This window comes from Pongo abelii, chromosome 10 (genome assembly GCF_028885655.2).
Source record: "Pongo abelii isolate AG06213 chromosome 10, NHGRI_mPonAbe1-v2.0_pri, whole genome shotgun sequence".
In the NCBI taxonomy this organism is placed as follows: Eukaryota; Metazoa; Chordata; class Mammalia; order Primates; family Hominidae; genus Pongo; species Pongo abelii.
Genome location: NC_071995.2, coordinates 37,964,920 through 37,990,130, shown reverse-complemented (window position 1 = coordinate 37,990,130; position 25,211 = coordinate 37,964,920). Strand labels below are relative to the sequence as shown.

Genomic DNA, 25,211 nt, shown 5'->3' with positions numbered 1-25,211 from the left:
TAAAACTGAGATGAGAAATTCAGACATTTGGGAAATGTATTACCAAATGTTTTCAGGACAAGTTTAGTTCATTCAGTGAAAGTAAATTAGTTTGTTTCATCTTTAAATTTAGAGACATAATGTACTAAATAAATATATGAAACACAAAAGTATATTTTAAGGAATTATTATACAAGAAATACCCATTTACCCACCAGCTAGGTCAGGAAATAGAACATTTTCCAGCATCTCAGAATCCTCTACCTGCCTACTTCTCAACTGTAATTCTTACCCTTCTTTATAGAAATAACCACTCTCTTAATGTTTCTATTTATCATTTTCTTACTTGCTTTATAATTTTACCACTTATATTTATACATCCTTAAACAATCGAGTTTAGTTTTGATTTTTAATTTTATGTGAATGGAAGCATACTATGTAAATTCTTTACATTGTGTTTCTCTCATTCAACATTGTTTGTGGGAGTCATCCATGCCTTTTCTTTTTATGTTCTGCATTTTCACTTTGGTGTGTCAATGTGGGGATGCCCTAATTTATCTTTATTTGGAGTCTCAGTTTCTTGTATGTATACAAATTGGTGCCTTTCATCAGTTCTAGTTATATCCTAGTCATTATCTCTTCAAACATATTTCTCCTCTATATTCCCCTTCTCTGGCATTCCAATCAGACATAAGTTAGACATTATTACTCTACCTTGAAGAGTCTTGACTATTTGGTTTACATTGTTCATCTCTGTTTCTGTCCATGTTGCATTCTAGAAAATCCCTTTTGCCTTATCTTCCAGTTAATTAATATTTCCTTCATCTGTATCTAAAATGCTATGAACTCCATACACAATGTTTTAAATTATACATATTGTATTTTTTCTTTTTAGAAGTTCTACTTGACTCTTTTTCAAATCCCTTAATCATATTTATAGCTTCCTGCCTGCTGAAGAAATGTTCAAATGTGTCTTTATTTCAGATTCTATGTTTCACCTTCTGGTATTTGGACTCTTAGCTGGCTTTTTTCTGCTCTTAGTTGATCCTGAAGCATCTCTTTCACATCGTCATTTTTCTCTTAAGCTTCATTTATTTGAACTGTACATTGTACACTGTTTATTGTCTTTAAAAAGCATATTATTTGAGAAATATTAATAGGATAAATACATATTTCATTAGAGAAGATTTAGATTTTCTTATCCCAGGCACCTAACTACTAATGGAACTACTTTAAATAATAAACCTCTCAATGTCTTTAGAAACATCTGTGATATAAATTTGACCTGTAAATCTCTTGTGACTTCAGAGTTACAATGACTCAGATGCTTTTCTTACCACCTTGCTATGCTCAACACCAAGACTATTTTACTTTGTGCAGTGAGGGCCTGTAAAAATGTGGCATGGGTGAAATCTGGTCTACCATTCTAAGAACAGCAGTTATGCATCACTTAACAACAAGGGCACTTTCTGAGAAATGTGTCATTAGGCAAATCCATCTTTGTGCAAAGATCATAGAGCGTACTTTTTCAAATCTAGAAGGTATAACTTACTACACACTTAGGCTATATAGAATAAGCTTTTGCTACTAAGCTGCAAATCAATACAGCCTGTTACTGTACTGAATACTATAGGCAATTGTAACACACTGGTATTTGTGTGTCTAAGTATATCTAAACACAGAAAAGGTACAGTAAAAATATGATATCAAAGGTTAAATATGGTATGCCAGTATAGGGCACTTATCATAAATGGAGCTTGCAGAACTGAAAGTTGCTCTGGGTGAGTCAGTGAGTGAGTGGTGAGTGAATGTGAAGGCCTAGGAAATTATTGTACACTACTGTAGGCCTTATAAACATTGTATACTTAGGTTACACTAAATGTATTTTAAAACAATTTTTTTTCTTTTTTCTTTCCATTTTTATTTTTGGAGACAGAGTCCTGCTCTGTCATCCAGGCTGGAGTCATAATCATAGTTCACTGCAATCTTTGCCCTTCACCTCCTGGCCATAAGCAGTCCTCCCACCTCAGTCTCCCAAGTAGCTGGGACTACAGGCATGTGCCAACACACTCAGCTAATGTCTTGCATTATTGGTAGAGATGAGGTTTCACCATGTTGCCAAGGCTGGTCACGAACTCCTGGACTCAAGAAATCCTCTTTTCTAAGCCTCCCAAAGTGTTGGACTTACAAGTGTGAGCCACTGCACCCATCCTATTTTTTTCCCCTTAAATAATAAATTAAACTTAGCTTACCGTAACTTTTTACTTTATAAAGTTTTCAATTTTAAAACTTTTTGATTCTTTTGTAAAAACACTTAGCTTAAAACAGAAACATATTTTACAGCTGTAAAAATATTTTTCTTTAGATTCTTATTCTATAAGCTTTTGTCTATTTTAATTTTTTTTTAACTTTTTGGTTCAAAACTAAGACAAACACAAACAATAGCCTAGAGTACTGCCTTCTGGGACAACTCCTGAAGGATCTGCCTGAGGCTGCTTTACAGTTTACTTTATTTATATATACATATATATACACACACACACACACATATATATACACACACATATATATACACATGTATATACATATATACACATATACATATATACATATATATACACATATATACGTATATATACACATATATACATACATACGTATATATACACATACATATATACATATATGTATATATACATGTATACATGTATATACGTATATACATGTATGCATATATACGTATATACATGTGTATGCATATATGCATATATACATGTATATACATATATACATATATACGTATATATACGTGTATATACATATATACATATATACGTATATATACGTGTATATACATATATACATATATACGTATATATACGTGTATATACATATATACATATATACGTATATATACGTGTATATACATATATACATATATACGTATATATACGTGTATATACATATATACATATATACGTATATATACGTGTATATACATATATACATATATACGTATATATACGTGTATATACATATATACATATATACGTATATATACGTGTATATACATATATACATATATACGTATATATACGTGTATATACATATATACATATATACGTATATATATGTGTATATACATATACGAATGTATACATGTGTATATATACATATGTGTATATGTGTATATATACATATGTATATGTGTATATATACATATGTATATGTGTATATATGAATATGTGTATGTGTATATATGTATGTGTACACATACACATATATGTATGTGTACATACATGTATATATGTACATATACACATAAATGTATATATGTACATACGTATATATGTACATATACACATAAATGTATATATGTACATACGTATAATGTATGTACATATATGTATATGTGTATACATATGTATACATATATACGTACATATATGTATATATATATAACTTTTTGGTCAATGATGGACTGCATACACAATGGTGATCCCATAAGATTATAATGAAGCTGTATATATGTGTGTGTGTGTATGTGTGTGTATGTGTATATATATATATATATATATATATATATGTATATATATGAAGTACACTCTAAAATAGGCCAGGCACCGTGTGGTGGCTCATGTCTGTAATGCCAGCACTTTGAGAAGCTGAGGCAGACAGATCACTTGAGGTCAGGAGTTTGAGACCAGCCCAACCAACATGGTGAAACCCCATCTCTACTAAAAATACAAAAATTAGCCAGACATGGTGGTGCATGCCTGTAAACCCAGTTACTCAGGAGGCTGAGGCAGGAGAATCCCTTGAACCTGGGAGGTGGAGGTTGCAGTGAGCCGAGATTGCGCCACTGCACTCCAGCCTGGGTGACAGAATGAGAACCTGTCTCAAAAAAAAAAAAAGAGAGAAAGAATACACTGTAAAATAATGATTAAAAGAATACTGTAGTAAATATATAAACCAGTAATATCACGTTTATTATCAAGTCTTAGGTAATGCACATAATTGTAGGTGCTAAACTTTAATACGACTGGCAGTACAGTAGGTTTGTTTATGCCAGCATCACCACAGGCACGTGAGTTACGCATTGTGCTACAATGCTATGTCACTAGGGAACAGGAATTTTTCAACTTCTTTATAACCTTATGGGACCACCATTGTATATGCAGTCCATCATTGACCAACACGTTATGCAGCACACGACTGTAGTTATTTTGGGTTTCAGCTTTTACTGAAGAGTCAATCTGTAATTAGTATCTCCATGTTTTATGTCTTCTATTCCACACATACCTTAAGTCCTTTGAAACCTCATCTCAATTTCACTAGAATCAACAAATGCCTTCACCAAGGCAATTATTTACACATGCATTTATTAATTTATTTATTGAGTTTTCCCTCATAAATACTGTTCAGTGCCACCCAGACCTGAAGGAACTCATTTTCCCCAGCCGCTGGGAAGGTTGTCAACTTACCTTACAGCCCTCTCCTAGAAATACATCTGCTGAAAACGTGACCATGCCCAAGCCCACTCTGCCTTCTTCAGGCATCCCCCATCTAACAACTGGTCTAGTGGTTATAAAGACACTTCTATCATTACACAACACCCTTCTTTTCCTTGATAAACTTCCTTGCTTGAGGTCTTCTCTGTCTGAAATTTTCATTTAATTAAAAGCTTGAGTAATTTTTTTAAAAAAAATAACATACATGATGTGAATTTGAGCAACTCCAGAAAGAATTGCTTATGACCCTTCTCAGGGTCTTGTCAGTGAGTAGAAGGTGGACAGTTTTGCTTCTGATTGTCACACTGACTTGTATCCCTTTGGTGCCCCAGCCTAATGGAAATACCCATATATTTGACTCCTGACCTTGAGATTGATCCAATCCTTTCAAGGCTGGGGAAACTAAAGGTCAGATTCACTAGGTTAAGCAAATGCTCACAAGAAAACACAGCTTTGGTGTTCTGCTTACATCTTTGTGTTCCCACCTTCACTTTGATTTTGGCCATATAGTTCCATACCATCTCATGAGATCTTTGATAATTTTAGATGTTCATTTTAATGTTCTTCCTTTCCTTTTAAGCTAACCTTTTTAGTTTTCAGGAGGTGGACTTCTCCAAATCATTATCTTGTTACTAGAAATGAAACCAAAGCCAATTTGTTTTCATATTATTTTTATTAACACAAAGTCAGTTTCTCCCAGGTCCCACTAAACAAATGCTAAACACAAAGTATGAGTTTGATAGGATGACAAATTACCAGCTTTCCTGGTCACTGCTCTATAATCCAGGGACCTTAATCTTTCACTCACTCAATAACTCAGTTCAATGAATAATCACCAAAATATTGGTTCCACCTACCAGCTTCAAACTTTAAAACTCTCCTTTTTCTTATCAACAAATAGAAAGCACCTAAAAGTCCTTTTAGGCTTGGGTATAAGGAGAATCTGAGAACAACATGCTCCTCACAACAACTGTCTGTGGTAGTATTTTTATACCTTTTTGCATATGACGACATTGGTACAAAGAGAGATTGAGCAACAAAGTGGCATAAGTAAGAGAGGGAGCCAGGCCCAAGAGCCCAGGGCCCATGTCCCTAACCTCTGTGATGTCTTTGATTCTGACTCACAAGATGAAAAAAAAAAAAGAAAGATTAATTCTTCTGCTTGTGTAGATTTGCAAGGGAGATTTTTTGCATCAGTTTTTGATACACAGGATTCCAATTAGTGATTAAAGATTTAGGTTGACTATTTCTTCTCATTTTCCATAATTTATAATTGTGCTATAAAAATCTTCTTCAGTCAGTGTTTCAAATTATGTGTTTTCTTTCTTCCTGTTTATGTTACCTTAAAAGCATAAAAGTTACTTGAGAGAGCAATTAAATAATTTATGCCTCAGTTTATGTGATGACATTTAGAAAATAACACCTGGAAAACCATTTTCTTTAAAGAAAGTCAGTAACACAAAAGGAAGAAGTAAAAAGCAAAATGTCAGCAGCCTGTGGATGAAGGACAGCTTATTTCTCAGTAATTGACACATACTAATTATCTTTATGGAAGACCAAAGTGTATAAAATAATTGAGAGCATTTAGAGAAGAGGTGACTGAATTTACCTAAAAGCTTAACACAATATTTAACTTATGGTATTACAACATATTGCTACCACTTATGTTTACTTTTGAAATAAGTACATATCAATGAAGACATTCTATCATATGTGGCAAAAACATATTTATCTTTAAGATAAAATACTTCTTGCTAAACACACAGTTTATTGAGAGCCAAAAATACTCCCAGCTTTACCTAAGGACAATGACACATAAAACTAAAATGATCTCATTTATTTTATAATTTTACATTCTAAGAATAAAGAACTGTCCAAAATTATCAGAAATGTGTAGATGGTTTTTAATGTGAAATTTAATTCTCACATATAATTACGTGCTACATGCATTGTACTATTTAGTAATGTTGCTCAGACAGAGTGGACATGAAATGGATAAATAGTAAAATTCTATATTGTAGGTGGGGAAGGGAGGAGCACAGAGGAAAGTAGCGGTTGTTTGCAATGTGTAAGTTACATCAAAAAAAATTCTGGCTATGGCAGAAGAGTTGTCACCCAGTGATCTTCAACCTCAGTGTTTCTCCTTTCTCCCACCCCATCCATCAAAATCAACAAAAAGAGCAAACTCACTCTCCTTCTTGTTGCACAAAACATTATCCCACTCAGAATGGATGATGTGTACTATCCAGAAATCAACAGCTTCAGGCAATTCATTGGAGTGAATTGTTTAAAGAAAAAATCATAGATGTTATCCATTGCACTGCTCTTCATACTAGCAAATGAAGCACATCTGTAATTAATACTGTTAATAGAGATGAACTTAATGTGTTTATTTTAGTAATTGCAAACCCCCGATAAATCTTTGCAACTACCACTTTGGTTTCCTACTACAAAATCCTCTTGATGTTACAGGCTGAGATGAAATTTAGACCCATGTAGTATAGAAATGTAGATTAGTAATTGACAATGGAAACAGATGAGAAGGCAATCATAAGGACATCATGAGGGCAGAGATCATTTTTCTAGCTGTATCTGGCCATGGCTTTCACTAAAAGCATAAAAACATAATGTAATGAGTCAATATCTTGATAGTAGTTTCTTTGCACACTTTAGTTGTTTGGCAAATTAGATTAAAACCCTTGGCACCTTGAACTTATTATTAGTAGTTTCCAGGAGCAACTTCCAAAGATCCAAAACGTATAGTAATGTGTGCTTTATTAGAGAAATGCATTTTTAGTGACACTGATTTCTAATATGAATTCCCTCATAAGGTAATGCTTGTGTGTGACTTGCCTTGGGATTAATTGCACAATTCCTTAATTTACACTCATCCTTCTAGAAGGTGGGTATACTGCTCTTGCAATTTTACAGAAAAAAAAGATGATTCTCTGGCCATTTGTGCAACTTGCTCCAGTTCAGATTACTAAGTAAATGCCAAATCTAAAATTTAGACCAAGGTCTTTTTCAATTCTAAATGTATGTTCTTTCTGGCTGCTTTCTTTTGCAACTGTTTCTGTTTTTTTGGGTTTTTTTTTCTGTTTTTTAAAGTGAATGCAGGTAATTAAGAAAAACTGAACAATAATGGCAGCATTTATGGAATAAATGCAGTGCCCTTAAAAATGACATTATTAAAGAATATGTTCCATTTGAATATACAAGTTTATTTTAGATTTCTTTTTAGGCATACTTTGTCTACCTTGAATTGTATAGTCTCATCAAAGAGGTCCACATCCCAAGCTATATTAATAAGTGTATACTCTTTCTTTTCCTAAAAGCAGTTATTTCAGCCAAAGCAGAAAGTTTTTATTTATCTGCTTGTGGCAGAGATTTCCTGATCCAATACTAGCACAGATTTATGAATTTAGTGACTGCAGCAAGGATCCATCTAAACTAAGCTTATGGTCAGAGAATACTCTTTTGCCTGCATGCAGCTTCTATCAGTGGTTGCCTTCTTACTCTGATGTACAATTTCATCTGTGTTACATAACGTAGTAGGAAATCAAAACATTGGCAACATGAGAGAATCAGCTTGCAAATATTTTATCCCCTGGACCCCCGTTATAGTAAATCACATTTCTGCTATGTACTAACCTTTTAAACTTTTATCATAATAGCAAAAGCTTTGAGTTAGTTACTTTGTGCTCATTTTGTAACGAGATGGGGAAATCTCTTGTCATATATTGTATATATACATAAAGTCATGTCATATATTGTATATATACATAAAGTCATGGATTTCTTCTAGGATTTTTAATCTATAAGATAAACTTGGTGTTTGAAACATCTCTCCCCATTTCATCCTAACAAATACTCCCTCTGCAAAGAAAAGCTCATTAGCTTTATAATCTCTCAATTAATGATAAAATGCTATATCCATACACAAATATATATTTCTCTTGCATCTTCAATCACTTAAGTGTATCCCGTAAGTACTCTAGGAATGGGAACTTGTCACAAATTTTAGCACGTATTTGATAGGGATGCTTTCAAAATAAGCTCACATTCCTAAGACAGCACATGTGTGATTTATCTGCCTAGAATGTTTATTTCACTCTGGAAATTGTTGAATGCCCATTTGTCCTAAGTTGTTGAATGCCCATTTGTCCTAAGTCTCTGCTTAAATATATAAAGTACTTTTTTTGTGATCCAGATCCTCTATTCTCTGGCCAGGTAGACATGTTCTCCACTTTTCCATAATACTTCTAATAGAGTATGTATCACATAGTTTGGTATTTTCATAAATAAATGGTAACAACCTTCTCTTGGGAGTGTTCAGTGGGTAAGTGTGGTGAAGCCCAGGTCAGAACGATACCTATTGTTTACTCCATAAAGTCTAGTTTTCTAGGCCCTGATTGCTGTGAAACGACGGATTCTCACAGAGGCCAAGAAGCAGCCCCACAATCCAGATGCTAATACTCATTCCCTTTCTCTTCTCTTTTTCTTAGCCTAAGACAGACATCAAGTAGAGACTTCCCAGGTAAGGGCAGAAATCAAGAGCAGTGTGAGGGCAGCACATAGAGAGAACCACCTTAGGTTCTATCTTAAAGCACATCTCTGCTCACCCATTCAGAGTGTGTTCAGACAGCAGGCCTTTGGATCAGGTGCCTCCCTGTCTCTTGCTTGAAATCAGGGTGATAGGATCACTCCGAATGCCTTGACAAATTAGAAAGAACCAAGTACCTAGGTGCCTTTAAGCAGCCAGATTCTGAATTGTTATTAGAAACAATGACACCCTGGATGAGAAACTGGCTAGCATGGAGAATGAGGATGTCAGTTTCTCCTGAGTTGACATAGTTTACTATATTACTGAATTGCTGATGAGCCTCCATGAAAAACATTCAATTTACTAGGTTAGGTGTTCAGCTACCCAAAGTGATGGATAAAGAAGCAAAGTCCCAATGGTTTTGAATTTTATCTCCCCTCAATATTAGAACATTTGCATCCTTACATTTAACTTAGGAAAGTTGACAATCTTTTTTTGGTAATTCTGCTATGTTTCATCAATATATTTCACTGCCTTGATGAAAAATAAGTTGCATTTTAGTTAAAATAGTTCACACATAATCGATAGAATACCTACCAGAATTAGAGTCAAAGAGGCTCCCTTTTCTTAATTCAAAATTTTCCCAAAAGAATATTTTGTTATGATAATGCGCTTGTATTTTGATCATAATTAGCAAGTTATTTCAGGCTTCTAATCAGAAAACACTTGAAGTGACTGTGCCTATTTTTTGTATACGTCATTTGCTCTAAAGTCTTATATTTTGTTTCAGTACTCAAGAGCAAACAAGTTTACTTACAAAAACTTTTTAAGAGAACTTGAAAATAGAATGTATCATGCCCATCAGATTTTGTCCTGGGATCCTGGCAACTATATGTATTATAGAAAATTAAATTTAAATATTCCATAAATTATCAAGGAAAAAACTTTAGTTGCACTTTCTTATTGTGGAATGCCCCATATACAAATTAATACAAAGTTTCCTACGAGATGGATAACAGACCTACATGTGAAAAGCAAAACACTATCACAAAGTTTAAAAATTCATAAACATGCTTTTAAAAACTTTATTATTCCATTTAAATACGGTATTCATTTTTTAAATTTGTCTTTGGTAAAAAAAATGCAAATACAAAGTAACAATGAAAGAGATAACACTGGAACAAAGAGCTCTATTATATATGTTTTTTTGTTAATTACATAACAAGTTAAAGCATAGCTTCCTTTAAAATACAGAATATCTTTCATCTTTAAGAATTTGATTACCCTTAATATAAATAAATTTAAAGTTTTCACATAGTAAAATGCCATAAGTTCTGATAATATTAAATGTACTAGTTGTCCTATCACAGGGAATTGTCTGAAATAATGAATATTGGTCAGGGCCAAAGAATTTACCAAAAGTACTTTTCCTAAAGCAGAAATGACCTCAAATTATTACATAGGTATTTGGCCCTGGTACTTCTATTGTGGTAAGCTATGTAAACAATTTAAGTATAATTTGGAAGCCTAGGGTGGCAGATATTTTTATCCGTCATAACTAAAGCTCCTTTCTCCTTCAGCAACTGAAAAGTGTTAGATATTTGTCCTCATGGTCTTGGTAGGAGCTGTGGAATTCTATAATTCTGAAAAAAAAAAAAGGTTTCTATCTGAATGATGTAGGATCTGCAGCACCACAAATGTAGGGAAAAGATGAATATAAGCATTAGAATGAAGCAGATTAGAAAACAAGTAGCTAGTGGTATGAATAAAAAAATAAAAATATCACTTGTAGGACTGAACACTGTATTTACACTAATACAAAATTCAGGGTATCCACATTCAAAGATAGAGTTCAAAAACAACTCTATTATGTCTAGGAAAGACACAGAGAGTTTCTGTGACAAAGCGAGTTTCTGTGTCTTTCCTAGATATGAGGACTTTGACAGTATGTCATGTTTTTTCATTAGTACTTTTAATGGAGTTTTCTTTTGGATTGAGTGAAGTTGTATAAGATGCACTGTTTGCAACAGCAACAAAGAGAATTCACATACCAACAAAGGACTTTATTAGTGCAAATTCATTTGAATATTTACAAGCATATATGATAGTGCATTTCGATGCAATCTAAGAAGGAATATATTACATGGGAAACTGTCAATATTTTCATTATACCGTGCAGATTTCTAGAAAAATCAACAAGCAATAGTCCTGTCTTAAGTACAGAATTTAAAATAAAGTTTACCTCCATTACAGACAAGAAAACAAAAAATTATTGGCCTTATAAATTTTAGTATAAGTACTTAAATTAGGTACTTCACAGATTTATTTTCATTAATTAATGAACAAAAGTAACTGGTATTTATAAGAAATATAACATTGTGTTTTAAATAGTTCTTTAAAATACACATTTACTGGTAAGTATCTTTACATATATTTAAATTAAAAATAATAACATTCCTTTATACACATGAGCTATTTCAAAAAATGTGAGTACCCTTTCCATGTGAACATTTTTAAAATAAATATTTACAAGAGAAGAGAATAATTTTCCTATCCAAAGACAATTCCTATTTCTCTCTTATTCAACAGATGTTCCTCTCATTTTTTCAGCTAATTCTTTTCTCACTTCAATGTGTTTTTCTAAATTTTGCACTTCATGTGGAAGATTGATGTCCCAAACAGTCAAGCAAGATTGTATCTCTAGAAAAAGAAAAAAATGAAATCATGTTTCAAAGATCCATCATAAAACATTCTTATTTTATTTCAGTTTGGCTCATGTATTTTTAGCTGACTTAGATAAATGTAAATATAAACACAGTGATAACTAATGTACTAAATTATTATTTATAAAAAACTATACTTGGAAAAGTTTTATAATACATTATAGAAACTACTAAATTTCAAGAAGATCATGGACATTTAATAAATTAACATTTCATATTCTAAAAGAAATAAAAGCTTTTCAAACACTGTTCAAAATTAGACATTATGTAGATACAGATAAGTTGTAAAAAATATTCACATCTCGTTTAAGGTTGAGCTAGTGATTGACACCTCTACTTCATCTGAAAATATAAATATTTAACACTTCGTATTACTTGTAATTTTGAAAATTTATGTCTAAGTTCTTTACACTATAAACTACCAATTAAAATTCCTGATTATACCATATGTAATATTTTCTACAAATTTATGAAACACATAATATGTTACCATCATTCACGTCATTGCCCTGTTTGGAAAACAGTATCCTTCTAAATGTTACCTTTCTGCTGTTGTGTACCTTCAGTACTTTTCCGATTGTAGCCCAATACCAGCATGACATTTTTAAGGCTTCCTTTACAAAACAAAATACGTAAGTTTTCTGTTAAAACTATACATTAAACTGGCCTGAAAAAAAAGTAAAGTTGTTCATAGTTTAAGACACAAATACCTTGGAACTGAATTCACAATTCTATTTTCTAGGTGACCCTTCAATTATATTGAATAAAGACCATTTTTTTAAAAAATAACAAAATCTGTGATCCACTCCTTGCTGCAATTCTTAATTATGTGAGTCTGAGAAAACAGCTTAACCTTTCTATAAAATAGGCTTAGTATTTATACACTACCCTTCCCAAAGTTAAAATGTTAAACGAGGTAATGTGCGTGAAAAGTTCTTTGGATATGGTAAGGTACAAATATGAGTATTTAGATGGACACTTAGATGGATGGATATACTGATACTATGTCAAAATATCATATTTTCTTTTCAAATCATTCACTAATTTATTCAACAAATTTGCATCAAAAGTCTTCTATGTAGGCCCTAGGCTAGATCCTGGGAATAAAGGGGTAAACAAAAACACACTAACCCAACCGTCTTGGAGTTTATATTCTAGTGAAGAGACTAGCATTAATGAAAAAATATATATATATGACTATGATCTAAACTATGCAAGGAAGCTGTTATGGGAACCCAAAGTGGGAACGTTGACCTAATCAGTGTTGGCTTCTCAGAGGTTTTGACACAGGAGCTAACATTTCAAAGCGTATGAGTTAACTAAGCATGAAAAAAAGCTACGTTAACTAAGCAAAGAAATAAACAGCACGTGCAAATCCCTGAGGCAAAATACAGCACAGTAATTGAGAAGAACTGCATGTTCATCTAGACAAGAAAGATCTGGTAGGAATGTGGTGGATGATGGAGGCAGGAGAGGTACAGTGAAGCCAGCTCATGCAGCACCTTGTAGGCTATCTTCAAATTGATCTTTATTTTAAAATCAAACTATAACCCATTGAAATTCCACTATAACTTCAGTTATAAGCAAGCTATTTGGGTCCCAAAGTACATACAATTCAACTAGAGAATGCAACAACTTCGGTAGAATAAGACTACGGAGACAACCTATTGACAGACCGAGAGACCTACTGCTCTGCTTGTGTGGACATGTATCTTAATAGTTCACAGTCATTAAGAGCATCTAATTCTAACTCCTTCTGTGCAACTCTAAAGTCTATAAATGAAAAATAGGTGAAGGTGCTATAGAAACACATGTTCCTCTTTCACACATACTTGACAATGAATCTATTTTCTTCACCATGTTCAAAACATTCATTATTTGCTAAAGTTACATAAATTCTAGTTTTTTTCAGAATTAAACCCCATAGTGTTGTTTTTGTAAACTTTTGTATTTATGCTATTATTGTTACTTTCTAAAACAAATTATTATCAAAGGAAAACACAAATATATTTATGCAGAAAATATATTTTATGTGCTATCATGATTTCATCATATTTAAATAGAAAAATAGAAGCAAAAAAAGACAAAGTTTGAGTAAAATATGATTTGTCAATATTTGTAGGTTGTGCGGTTCAGCACGTATTGCTGCAAGAATAAAGATTTGTTATAGAATGAAAAACCAAATGAGATTCTTTAACAAGCTGGGAGGCTAGGCTATGATTAAAACAAACATTTCTTTATTTTCTTTGTTCAAAAAGTAAAATATATTCAACACCATGTATTTCCCATTTTTGCCTTAGGTAAAAAGGAAAAAAGCAAGTAAGACCCAAACTGAGTGTTCAGCTGCAGTAATCTGCTTCTCTTGTGGTACTGAGAGCATTTACTCCCTCCATTTCTGTAATGACCCTATTCACAATTTACACCAGTCTTATGTTTCACTGTGTGACCCTCCAAGACCATCCAAATGACACTGGAAAGTTCAGAGAAAATATAAACATAAAATAAAGGCATATTTTATAAGACTTAGAGAATATGAAAAATATCTAAAGGAAAGAAACTTGCCTAGCTGTGCTGTCATCATGACTCTGACCGAATCACAAAAGTTGTAAATTACACGTATAAGTCGACGAGTTGAAAGATCCAGGAGTAAAATATGGCCTCCTCCAGTTCCTATCCAAAGAGCAGTGTTCTTCTGAAGGCAGAGGGTTTTCACTCTCCCAGAATAAGACATTTTGTGTTTTGATTCCTTGTTTTCTTTTACTGTTACCTCCCTAGAACCACAAAGTATACATTAATAATTTTACCACCAATTAAGAGAGAAATGCTATTTACATATAATAACATAAATAACATTTTAAATTATTAAAACGACACCACCACCATCATGCATCATTAAAATTATACAAAGCAAATTTTGCTAAACACAGAATGCCAAAGAGCCACATTTCTTTACTTGAAGCATAAATTATCAAAGATAACAATAGCCCTTCATTTTCAGGAAATTATGAATAAGAGGTATACAATTTTTAAAATACCAAAGCTATCTAATTCAGTAAAAATAGCATACATGTGCTCAGGATAAAGAAAAAAAAAGTTAGATTCAAAAGTTTTACATGAAGTCTCAATGTTACAAAGGAACATAAAATTATAGTCATTCACATGTAGAAGATATCGATACAAACCACTGAATTTTTTCCCAGAACCAGTGAATAGTCTAATTCACGACAAAAATGAAGTGTCCAGAAATAAAAGAATCCAAATCGTGTTGGTACTTCAGGAAGTAAGGAACCCTTTATCAAGGAGACCTGGTGGCCCTTCTGAACATAAACTGTGAGCCCTTCTCACAATCCATAGAAAAACTGTCAGATGAATCTAAGAAAGGAAACTTTGAAGTCTCCTTTTACAGATATAGTGTGTAATCTAAAATGTTCTCAAGAGTATCATAGATCTATATGGTAAAATCAAAACAAAATAAAAATATAAAGTGGCTAGCAAACAAGCTTGAAAATGGTCCTGTTTCTCAGCACCAGCACAGAAAGAATGTGCTTGCTATGGAATTGTCACTCACAGGCTGCATCAGACTAAGCACTATGCTCTCATTCTGGGGTCTTGATCCCCACTCCTTAGTTAGCGCCTTGGTCAGTCCATTGCATTTCCCCCCATATTCGTCTATTATTTTGTGACTCTTTTTCTTTAGAGCAGATAATCCTGGGGCCCATAATTTAATTATAAATAGTATATTTGACACTGTGACAGAACTGCATCAAAGCTAGCAGAGACTCCAGTATCCTCATTTTCAATAATGTACTATTTTCATTCGAGAACATTCTTTGTAATATCGTGAGAAAACTATGCACATTATGTGCCTATTCTTTTATTTTCACAAGACAAAATTTTCCTGATCTGAAAAGATGGTGCTGAGAAGCATTACAAATTTTTTTCTGCATTAAAAAAAAATTTTCTATTCAGAGGCAGAAAGGAAGAAAAATCCTTCCTCTGTGACACATGAAGTGCAAAGATAATTCTTTTGGGAATAAAATTAAAAACCAAGGAATTTACCTTAAAAAGTGCACGCAGTCTATTAGTTCACAGAGTTTTTCAGTTTTCTTATCCCACACTTCCACAACAGGGCTATTTTGCTTAGCAATATAGAGAGCAGTGTCTACCACCACTGTTATGATGTTGGAATCACTGAAAGCTGCATAAGAAAACCTACAGAGAAAAAAAAAATAGAAAGTCATCACTATTTGTTTTCTTCTTAAAATTTCTGCGTGTAATACAACCTTATATTAGTTCTTAATGCATGTAAAAACACTATTTTGGAAACTAAACAAGCTAGACTATTGCAATTATTTCATATTCTTCCCTAACCATTCTTAATTGAATATATAACATGCTTTGGTACTTCACTTACTTTTGGTTACTTTATATTAATTTCTTGTGATAATAAAATAAAGATTATGTCCAATGTTTACTTTGGTCTTACTTTTAGTTTCAATTCTATGTGGCTCTTTGTAGAATTTTATACTATATCTGAATTTCTGAAGGAAATATTATAATATCTGTAACTTTTGAATGTTCTTGCAAAACTTTGTTTCATGAATGCTCAGAAAACTAAGTGTTAGCCTTTTATACATAGAGTTATAAAATATAAAATGCTGAAATAAAATTTAGTTGCAGTGTCTTCAAATTTTAAAGCAAGGGATATCTTTGCAGTTAAGCCAGTCAAATTATAGGAAACAAAAATCCACATCATCTAAACATAAACAGAAAGTAAAATATTTGCCATTTTCCCCTTTTAAACATAAAGAAAAATTACAAACACCTTAAAATATTTCCCTTTCAACCTAAGACATCTGGCATTGTACATATTTCACAAACAGATTGGCTACCTTGGGCCACATCAGCATGGCAAACTCCTACTTGGCCTTTGAGGATTCACTTAAATGTCGGCTCCTCTGGATTTCTTCCCTGACCTATCAAAATAGACCAACCAGTCCCTTTTCCCCACTAGTGTCACTGTCATATATAGACCTTATTAAATGTAAAATTGTCTTTATTAGTGCATCCCTCACACTAGATTATGAGTGTAATTTCATAAGGATGAGGACAATGTATTTTCTACATACCCCTCGTCCAGTAAACAGTTGCACAGATAAGCACCTCTGATACAACCAAGCAGTCTGTTAAGTGGGGGAATGGAAGAAGGCACTATAGTATGAATGAACAATGAGGAATATGTAAAAGTAGTCAAAATTGCATTTAAATCAGATAGATAACATGAAAATACCATAAAGATTTAACAATCATTAGTATATCCTAGAGTAGGAAGATCTTTTTTCCTCCCCCTTTTCTTTCTATTCTGGAAAAGGAGATAAAAATATGATGTGTTGTCAGAGAGCCACTACGCTTTACGTAATTCCTTCCTGGATGTTTGCTGTATTTAATAGAAAATAGTTCCAATTAGGACAAAGTTTTGCATGGAATTTCCATATTTTATAAAATACTTTTGTGTGTTATCTTGCTTGATCCTTAATAAAAAAACATAAAATATGATAAATTTCAATGATTTTAATAGTAGAAAGAAACATGTACAAATGCTAAATAATTTGCTCAAGGTCCTATGACTAACATCATGCTTGCCGACCTAGGACTAAAAACATGTTGCAGACCTAGAACTCCAAAAGTCCTGTGGAGTCTTCCGGCTTCAAAGGCAGTCATCTTTCATTACCCAATATGCCTCTCAGTAGGTGTGTACTGATGATGATGAGGGTACTGATGATGAGGCAACCCCTGATTAGTGATGTGATGTCTGTTTCGTGGGGTAGAGACCAAGGCCACAGGAGATACTTGTTCAGAAGAGAGCAAATATTTATATCTAAGTGTTTATGCATCTAGGTCCCAATCTCTTTTGGGAGATGAGCATCTTTGAGAGCTTGATCTTTATGGATGCTCTCTAGTAAAGCATCTATGCTCCAAATCTTATATGGAACTTTAAAGAGTTAATTGATATCCATAATCCCATAAAATGTGCTATGAAATAAAAAAATAAACTGGAGGCCCTTTCTTTTTAAAGGTTTTTAGGCTTGTATAATTGGGTTAAAAGTGGAAATTACAGGAAGGGGAGCAAGGATGAAAAACTACCTGTCGAGTACTATTATCACTTTCTGGGTTGTTAGTTCAGTTGTATTCCAAACCTCAGCATCACGCATTATACCTTTGTAACAAACCTGTACATGTATCCCTGGAATCTAAAATTAAATTTGAAAAATAAAAATAATAAAATACATTTTTACATTCATTTTTTAAAATGTGGGTATTACAGAATGAGAATGAGTTGATCCAAATGTTAACCACATACTAGTAAACAAATATGTAAAGACAGAAATAAAAATCCTCATTCATGGGAACTTATAATATACTGCAGTGCACAGTATATCTTAACCTCAAATATACTTTAGAATCACTTGAGAACCTGAAAAAAAAAACAAAAAAAAAAACTAGTCTGATCCCCATCCCAGGCTTAACTGGTCTGATTTAATTGGTCTGAGGTAGGGCTCAGGTATCATATTATTTTCAGCTACCTAGTGGTTTCTAAATGCACAGTCAATGTTGAAAACCAGTAGACTTAGTGGTATTAAGAAACTACTTTAACAAATACAATTATAGCTATTGTGAAGGAAAACATTAGATGCAATGGAAGCACAAAGTCACCTAACCTGCCACTCAGAGCAAGTGGCGTTTGGACTGAAATAGGCAGGGGGCATAACAGTCATCCAGGTAAAGAGAAGACCACATTCAAAGGCTGGGGGTGAAAGGTAACAGGTTGTCTTAGAGATCTGAGTCAATTTCAGTTTGGGTAAAGCACAGATGGCAAAAAGGTTGCAAAACATGAATCTAGACAGGTAAGCAAGCACTGAATTATGAAGGGCCCAGTAGGCTGTCTTAAGGAATTTGGACTTCATATAAAGGACAATGGGAGCCACCGAAGGGTTTCAAGCAGGAGAATTGTATCAGATTGATGTATATTTTAGAAAGGTCCCTCTGTCTGCAATGCTGAAAATAGGTTGAAGAGAGTATAATCAGAGGGTGAGAACTGGATGCTCTTGTTAATGTGGCCACAGATGATGGATGGCAGTCTGGCCCATGGTAGCAGCACTGAGAACAGTGAGAAGTACAAAGATTCAAATGACAATTAGGAGGGTCAAGTGGATAACGGGAGCAAAAAACAAAGGAGTCAAAGATTACTCCCAAGTGCCAATCTTGGGAAATTTGATGGATAATGGGAAACTAGGATATTCCTAGGATAATAACAATAGCTAATGTTTATTGACAGCTTACCAGGTGCTGGTCATTATGTTAATTAAGATCCATATATTAACATTCTTATTTACTCCTCCAAATATCTCTTTGAGATAGAGAATATTACAATCCTCAGGTAAGAGATGACTGAAGATGTGAAAGGTTATTGCCCAAGTTCACAAAACCAATAGATGGCAAAGCAATATCTGAACTATGATTTATGCTCTTATCCTATACTGCTTATCACTGAGGAATGTGATAAATAAGAACCAACTGCAAAGATTTGATTAAAATACCACTGAAAAAAGCAAACTTGAAAGAGGTTTATATTAATATTTTATTTTATTCTTGTTTGAAACTGGTATCACTAACTTGGTTGTGAGTAGACATCTGTATAATTATCAAATCCAGAAACAACTTGAGACAAGCAAGAATACTTGCTGTCTATCTTTCCTACAATCAATACTTAATGGAAGTTACCCAAATTGCATATGTATAGTCCATGAATTTGGTGAAATACAAAGTTGATTGTCTTCCAATTTCATGTCTAATTTGAAACACAGATAATAAAAATTGTTATAAAATTTAGATTGATAAATACTACTAAGATTACAATGAGTTTACATATTTTACCCCTAAAAGTGATTAGGCTGAGTGACTTTTTAAAAATACCCTTCTGCTTTCTGGAATTTTCAAAATTTTTGTAATGAAAGTTTAATTTTATGATAGAAAATAAATTATGCATTTTAAAAGATCTTCCTTATGAATTATCAACAGTATTATTAATGATTATAAGGAATAAACATAAGTATAATGATAAATTACTTGTACAGATAAAAAATAACTTACAGTTGGCTTGTTCTTGTCTCAATGAGTTTCTGAATGGTGAAATCATTAGAAAAGGAGAAAATCTTTGTGCCACATCCTCCCCACATTACATTTCTTTCCGTTGAATTTGTGGATTCACTCAAACACATCAATGGAGTACTGACATTTCCTATATTTAGTATCTTCAAAGGAGCAGCTCCTTTAAGCTTTTCCAAAAAAAAAGAAAACACACTCAGCAAATTGAGTATCCACAGAACAAAACTCTATAAAATCTGTGCTTTCAAAAAACTACTTTCCATCTTAAATGATTAGAGATATTAAAATTAAAACTCAAAAACCTAAAGATTCCATAAAAAAACTCTTAGTTCTGATAAATAAGTACAGTAAAGGATTCAAAATCAACACACATAAATCAGTAGCATATCTATACAACAACAACAAAGTAGCTGAAAAACCAAGAAAGCAATCCCATTTAAAGTAGCTACAAAAAATTAATAAAATACCTAGGAGTAAATTTAACAAAGATGATGAACAATCTCTATAAGGAAACCTGAAAAACATGAAAGAAACTGAAGAGGACACAAACAAATGGAAAGATATCCATGTTCACAGACTGGAAGAATTAATATTGTTAAAATGACCATACTACCCAAAGCAATCTACAGATTCAATGAAATTCCCATGAAAGCTCCAATGATATTTCTCACAGAAATAGAAAAAAAATTTCTAAAACTTGAATGGAACCGAAAAAGAGCCAAAATAGCCAAAACAATCCTGAGCAAAAAGAACAAAGCTGGAGGCATCAAACTACCTGACTTGAAAATATATTACAAGGCTAGAGTAACCAAAACAGCACAGTATTGGCAAAAACACAGACACGTAGACCAAAGTAGAGGACCCAGAAATAAACCCACATATTTAGAGCTAACTGATTTTCAACAAAGGCACCAAAAGCATACATGGGAGAAAGAATACCATCTTCAATAAATTGTGCTGGAAAAGCTGGATATCAGTATGCAGAAGGATGAAACTAGGCCCCACTCTCTCACCATTTACAAAAATCAACTCAAGATGGATTAAAGACTTAAATGTAAGACCAGAAGCTATGAAACTATTAAAAGGAAACAGGGGAAACATTTCAGAACATTGGTCTAGACAAAGAGTTTATGGTTAAGATCCCAAAAGCACAGGCAACAAAAACAAAATTAGACAAATGGGACTATAATAAACTAAAAAGCTTCTGCACAGCAAAGGAAACTATCAACAATATAGAGAGGATCCATTAAATGGGAGGAAATATTTGCAAACTATTCATCCAGAATACACAAGCAACTCGAAAAAGCAATTCAACAGGAAAAAAAGAAAAAAAGAACTCCATTGAAAAGTAGGCAAAGGGCTGGGTGCGGTGGCTCACGCCTGTAATCCCAGCACTTTGAGAAGATGAGGCAAGAGGATTGCTTGAGCCCAGGAGTTTGAGATCAGTCTGGACAACATAGTGGGGCCGCATCTCTACAAAAAATAAATAGCTAGGTATGGTGGCACATGCCTGTAGTCCCAGCTCCTCATGAAGCTGATGTTGGAGGATCACTTGAGTGCAGACGGTCAAGGCTGCAATGAGCTATGATCATGCCACTGTGAGCCAGCCTGGGTGAGAGAGCAAGACCCTGTCTTAAAACAAAACAAAAAGTTGGCAAAGGATCTAAATAGACATTTCCAAAAGAAGACATAGTAACGGCCAATGGATATATGAAAAAAAAATGCTCAACATTAACTAATCATCAGTAAAAATGCAAATGAAAACCACAATGAAATCTTCTTCACCCAATTAGAATGGCTATTATAAAAAAGACAAAAAATAACATGCTGGCAAGGATGCGGAAAAAAATGAATGCCCATGTGCTGTTGGTGGGTATGTAAATTGCTATAGCCACTATGGAAAACAGAATGGCAATTTCTCAAAAAAACTAAAAATAGAACTACCATACAATCCAACAATGTCACTACTGATACTAATCTAAAGGAAAGGGAATCAGTATATCAAAGGGATTCCTATATACCCATGTTTATTGCAGCACTATTCACAATAGCTAAAAAAATGGAATCAACCTAAGCGCCCATGAATGAATGAATGCATAAAGAAAATGTGTGTATTTACATAATGGAATACTATTTGACCATAAAAAGGAATGAAATCATGTCATATACAGCAACATGGATGGAACTGGAGGTCATTATGTTAAATGAAATAAGCCAAGCACAGAAAGAAAAATATCACATGTACTCACTCATATGGGGGAGCTAAAAAAGTTGATCTCATGGAGATAGAGAGTAGAATGATAGTTACCAGAGGCTTGGGAGGATATGGGTGTGTGGGAGAAGGGGAGGATGAAGAGAGGCTGGTTAATGGGTACAAACATACAGCTAGATAGGAGGAGTAAGTTCTAATGTTCAATAGTACAATAAAATGACTACAGTTAAAAACATTTCAAAATAACTAGAAGAGGAGACTTGAAATGTTCTCAACACAGAGAAATAAATGCTCATGGTGATGGATATCCTAAATACCCTGACTTGATCATTACACACTCTATGCATGTAACAACATATCACATGTACCCCATAAATATGTACAAATATTATACATAAAAAAATTTAAGTCATATTCAAAATATTATTGTTACATTCAATCTATTCTTTTTCCCATGTAAAAATTACATAAGAAATAACCTAAGGGTTATACTCTACTTCCCTGTCTCTCATCAGATAATAAGCTTTTTGGTAATAGGAGAATGAACGGGTAGGAAGTTGAGTGAATAGATGGAACCAAAGATGAATAGATGGATAGAGAAATGAATGCTTTAATGACTAAATAGGAATCTGAAGAACAGAAAATTAAATGATTTCTTCAATGCTTAAGAAAAAGTTAATGGCAAGCCATATTTAAAACTTAAGTATCTTTTAGTTTTTTTTCCACAATATATTTATAAGGAATTATCTGCCTCAGTTATGTACAAATTGAATTATTTCCATTCCTAACATTATCAATCAGATGTCATTTATCATTTTATTCTTAGTTCATTCATATAAAATATACAGTCAATCAGCAAGTATTTTCAGAGGATCTACTGTGTGCAAGACTTTATGACGCAATACAAATACAGCATAATTTATGATTCTTGCCGTCAGGGAGTTTATAATCCCATAAGAGGGGGGTGAGATATATATAAAACAAAAGACTTAAAATAAATTTAGATGTAGAATGCATTCAACGTTTACCTTAACAGTCTTATCTTCAAAAATTGCTAAATTGCCATCAGCGGTTCCAACCAAAAGAAAATTTTTTTGTTTGCTAAAAGGAAAAATGTTGAAATTGTTACAAAAAGAACATGTATGTTGACTAAAATGGCCTTAATGTTCTCCGCCACTTTATTAAACTTTAGATAGGCTTCTCAACTATAAACTCCTAACCTCCCTTTTCTTAGAGTATTTACTTTAGAAGACTTGCAATTATAAATTTTTTCTCTTCCCCTTTTCCCGACTCTTTCCAGTTTTATACCCCAAGAATGTCTTTTCCAAGGGCCTGGGAGCCATTCCTTTGAAATGTAATTATCAAGACAGAGGCCTGGCGTGGTGGCTCACACTTGTAATCCCAGCACTTCGGGAGGCCGCGGTGGGCAGATCACCTGAGGTCAGGAGATCAAGATCAGTCTGGCTAACATGGTGAAATTCCGTTTCTACTAAAAATATAAAAAATTAGCCGGGTTTGGTGGTGCACGCCTGTAATCCCAGCTACTCAGGAGGCTGAGGCTAGAGAATCGCTTGAACTTAGGAGGTGGAAGTTGCAGTGAGCCAAGATCACGCCATTGCATTCCAGCTTGGGCAACAAGAGCAAAACTCCTTCAAAAAAAAAAAAAAAAAAAAAGAAGAAGGAAGGAAGGAAGGAAGGGAGGGAGGGAGGGAGGGAGGGAAGAAGGGAGGGAGGGAAGGAAGGAATTCCCCAGTGTCTGTGGGAGAATAGGAGCCTACCTTCAAGAAGGGACAATTAGCAAACACAGATGGCCTAATCACATTGACAACTGATCCCACTTTCCTCCAACAGGGTGCTCCAGTACCTTTCCGTTAGCTCACCCCTGTGCTTAAAACTCTCCCACCTTTTGTTTCAGTGGAGTTTAGTTCAGTCTGATGTCTCTCCCCTGTTGTGATAGGCTTGAATAAAGTCTTCCTTGCCCAATTCCATCCATTGAAATTTTTCTTTGACCATATTCAAATAATTTACTCCGAAACTGCCAGTGGAGTTGATATTTCAGGTACAAAAAACAGGCTTCACATTTTTCTAGTACTTTTTTTCCAGTACTAACTTAAACCAGAGAAATATATGGGGTACAATCTTAATGCCTCCTGGAAATCATCCTGCCCCAAATATTACAGACATCAACCTACAACTCGCACCTGAAATTTTGCTATGTAGATATAGTTCTTTAGGACAAGAACCCTGCAACTGATAAGAGCTAAGTCATTTTCACCTATTAAGAATTTATTAATTCATTTATTTAATTTTTTTCTTAATTTGGTAGTTAGATAACTGGTATGTTTAAGCCTGGCACACAATGGGATATGTGTGTGTGTGTGTGTGTGTATATATATATATATATATATTCTTTGAATATATATATATTCAAAGAATGAATGAATGAGAATTTATCCTTGAAGAGGCCCTACAAAGATTCATTGATCTGAGGAGAAGTAAAGAGATAGAGCCACAGTTGAGGTAATACCAGGAGCAGGGCTGGTAGGCCTGAAGAAATGGTTGACTTATTTTATAACTGTCTCAGTTAGATCTGTATTCAGAAAAACAACAAATATCTCTGTGACCTTCCACAATTCCCTTTAATATATGCAAACCAATGAAAATAGGTTAAAAATGAACAATCTTTGCTGATGCAATAACAATTCTGCACACAATTCAGTCGTTTAAAAGGTCTGTAATTTCCCCCATTGATCAAATTCACTACCATACCTTTGCTTGGAAAAGGAATTGCAATACAAACAAGTGACAGAATCAGTCATCTTTTCCAGGGTATGTCTCTTTTTCCCATCTTCGGTATTGATGACCAGGAGAGTACCAGACTGTGTCCCAGACACAATCCAGCTTTCCTTTTCAACAGGAAGATGCACCAAGGCTAAGCACAATATTCTACTATCAGCAACTTCCTGTTAAGAAAAGAAAATATACTTACAAGGATTTGATTTAAGCTTAAGCAACTAGAACTTGCACAGAATAAAGGATTCTGTTATCAACATAACTCTTTTTGCTTTCTTGCATTT

General features: G+C 33.6%; 1 protein-coding gene across 4 annotated transcripts in view; it reads right to left on the bottom strand.

The window, feature by feature from the left end:
* Nucleotides 1–11,075: 11,075 nt before the first annotated feature.
* The window catches only part of LRRK2 (leucine rich repeat kinase 2), a 144,859-nt gene continuing 130,723 nt past the window's right edge, over nucleotides 11,076–25,211 (bottom strand). For 2 of the 4 annotated variants that reach the window (XM_054527122.2, XM_054527123.2), the window contains exons 45-51: nucleotides 24,904–25,097; nucleotides 23,163–23,235; nucleotides 19,908–20,092; nucleotides 15,816–15,968; nucleotides 14,315–14,527; nucleotides 12,299–12,366; nucleotides 11,076–11,733 (exon numbers count right to left, since the gene is read on the bottom strand). In XM_054527122.2, the coding sequence (XP_054383097.1) occupies nucleotides 11,612–11,733; nucleotides 12,299–12,366; nucleotides 14,315–14,527; nucleotides 15,816–15,968; nucleotides 19,908–20,092; nucleotides 23,163–23,235; nucleotides 24,904–25,097 (1,008 nt within the window). In that variant the 3' untranslated portion in view covers nucleotides 11,076–11,611. Of the gene's footprint in view, nucleotides 14,528–15,815; nucleotides 15,969–19,907; nucleotides 20,093–23,162; nucleotides 23,236–24,903; nucleotides 25,098–25,211 lie in introns of all 4 variants that reach the window. The other 2 variants (XR_008511898.2, XM_054527124.2) reach the window with 2 other exon arrangements.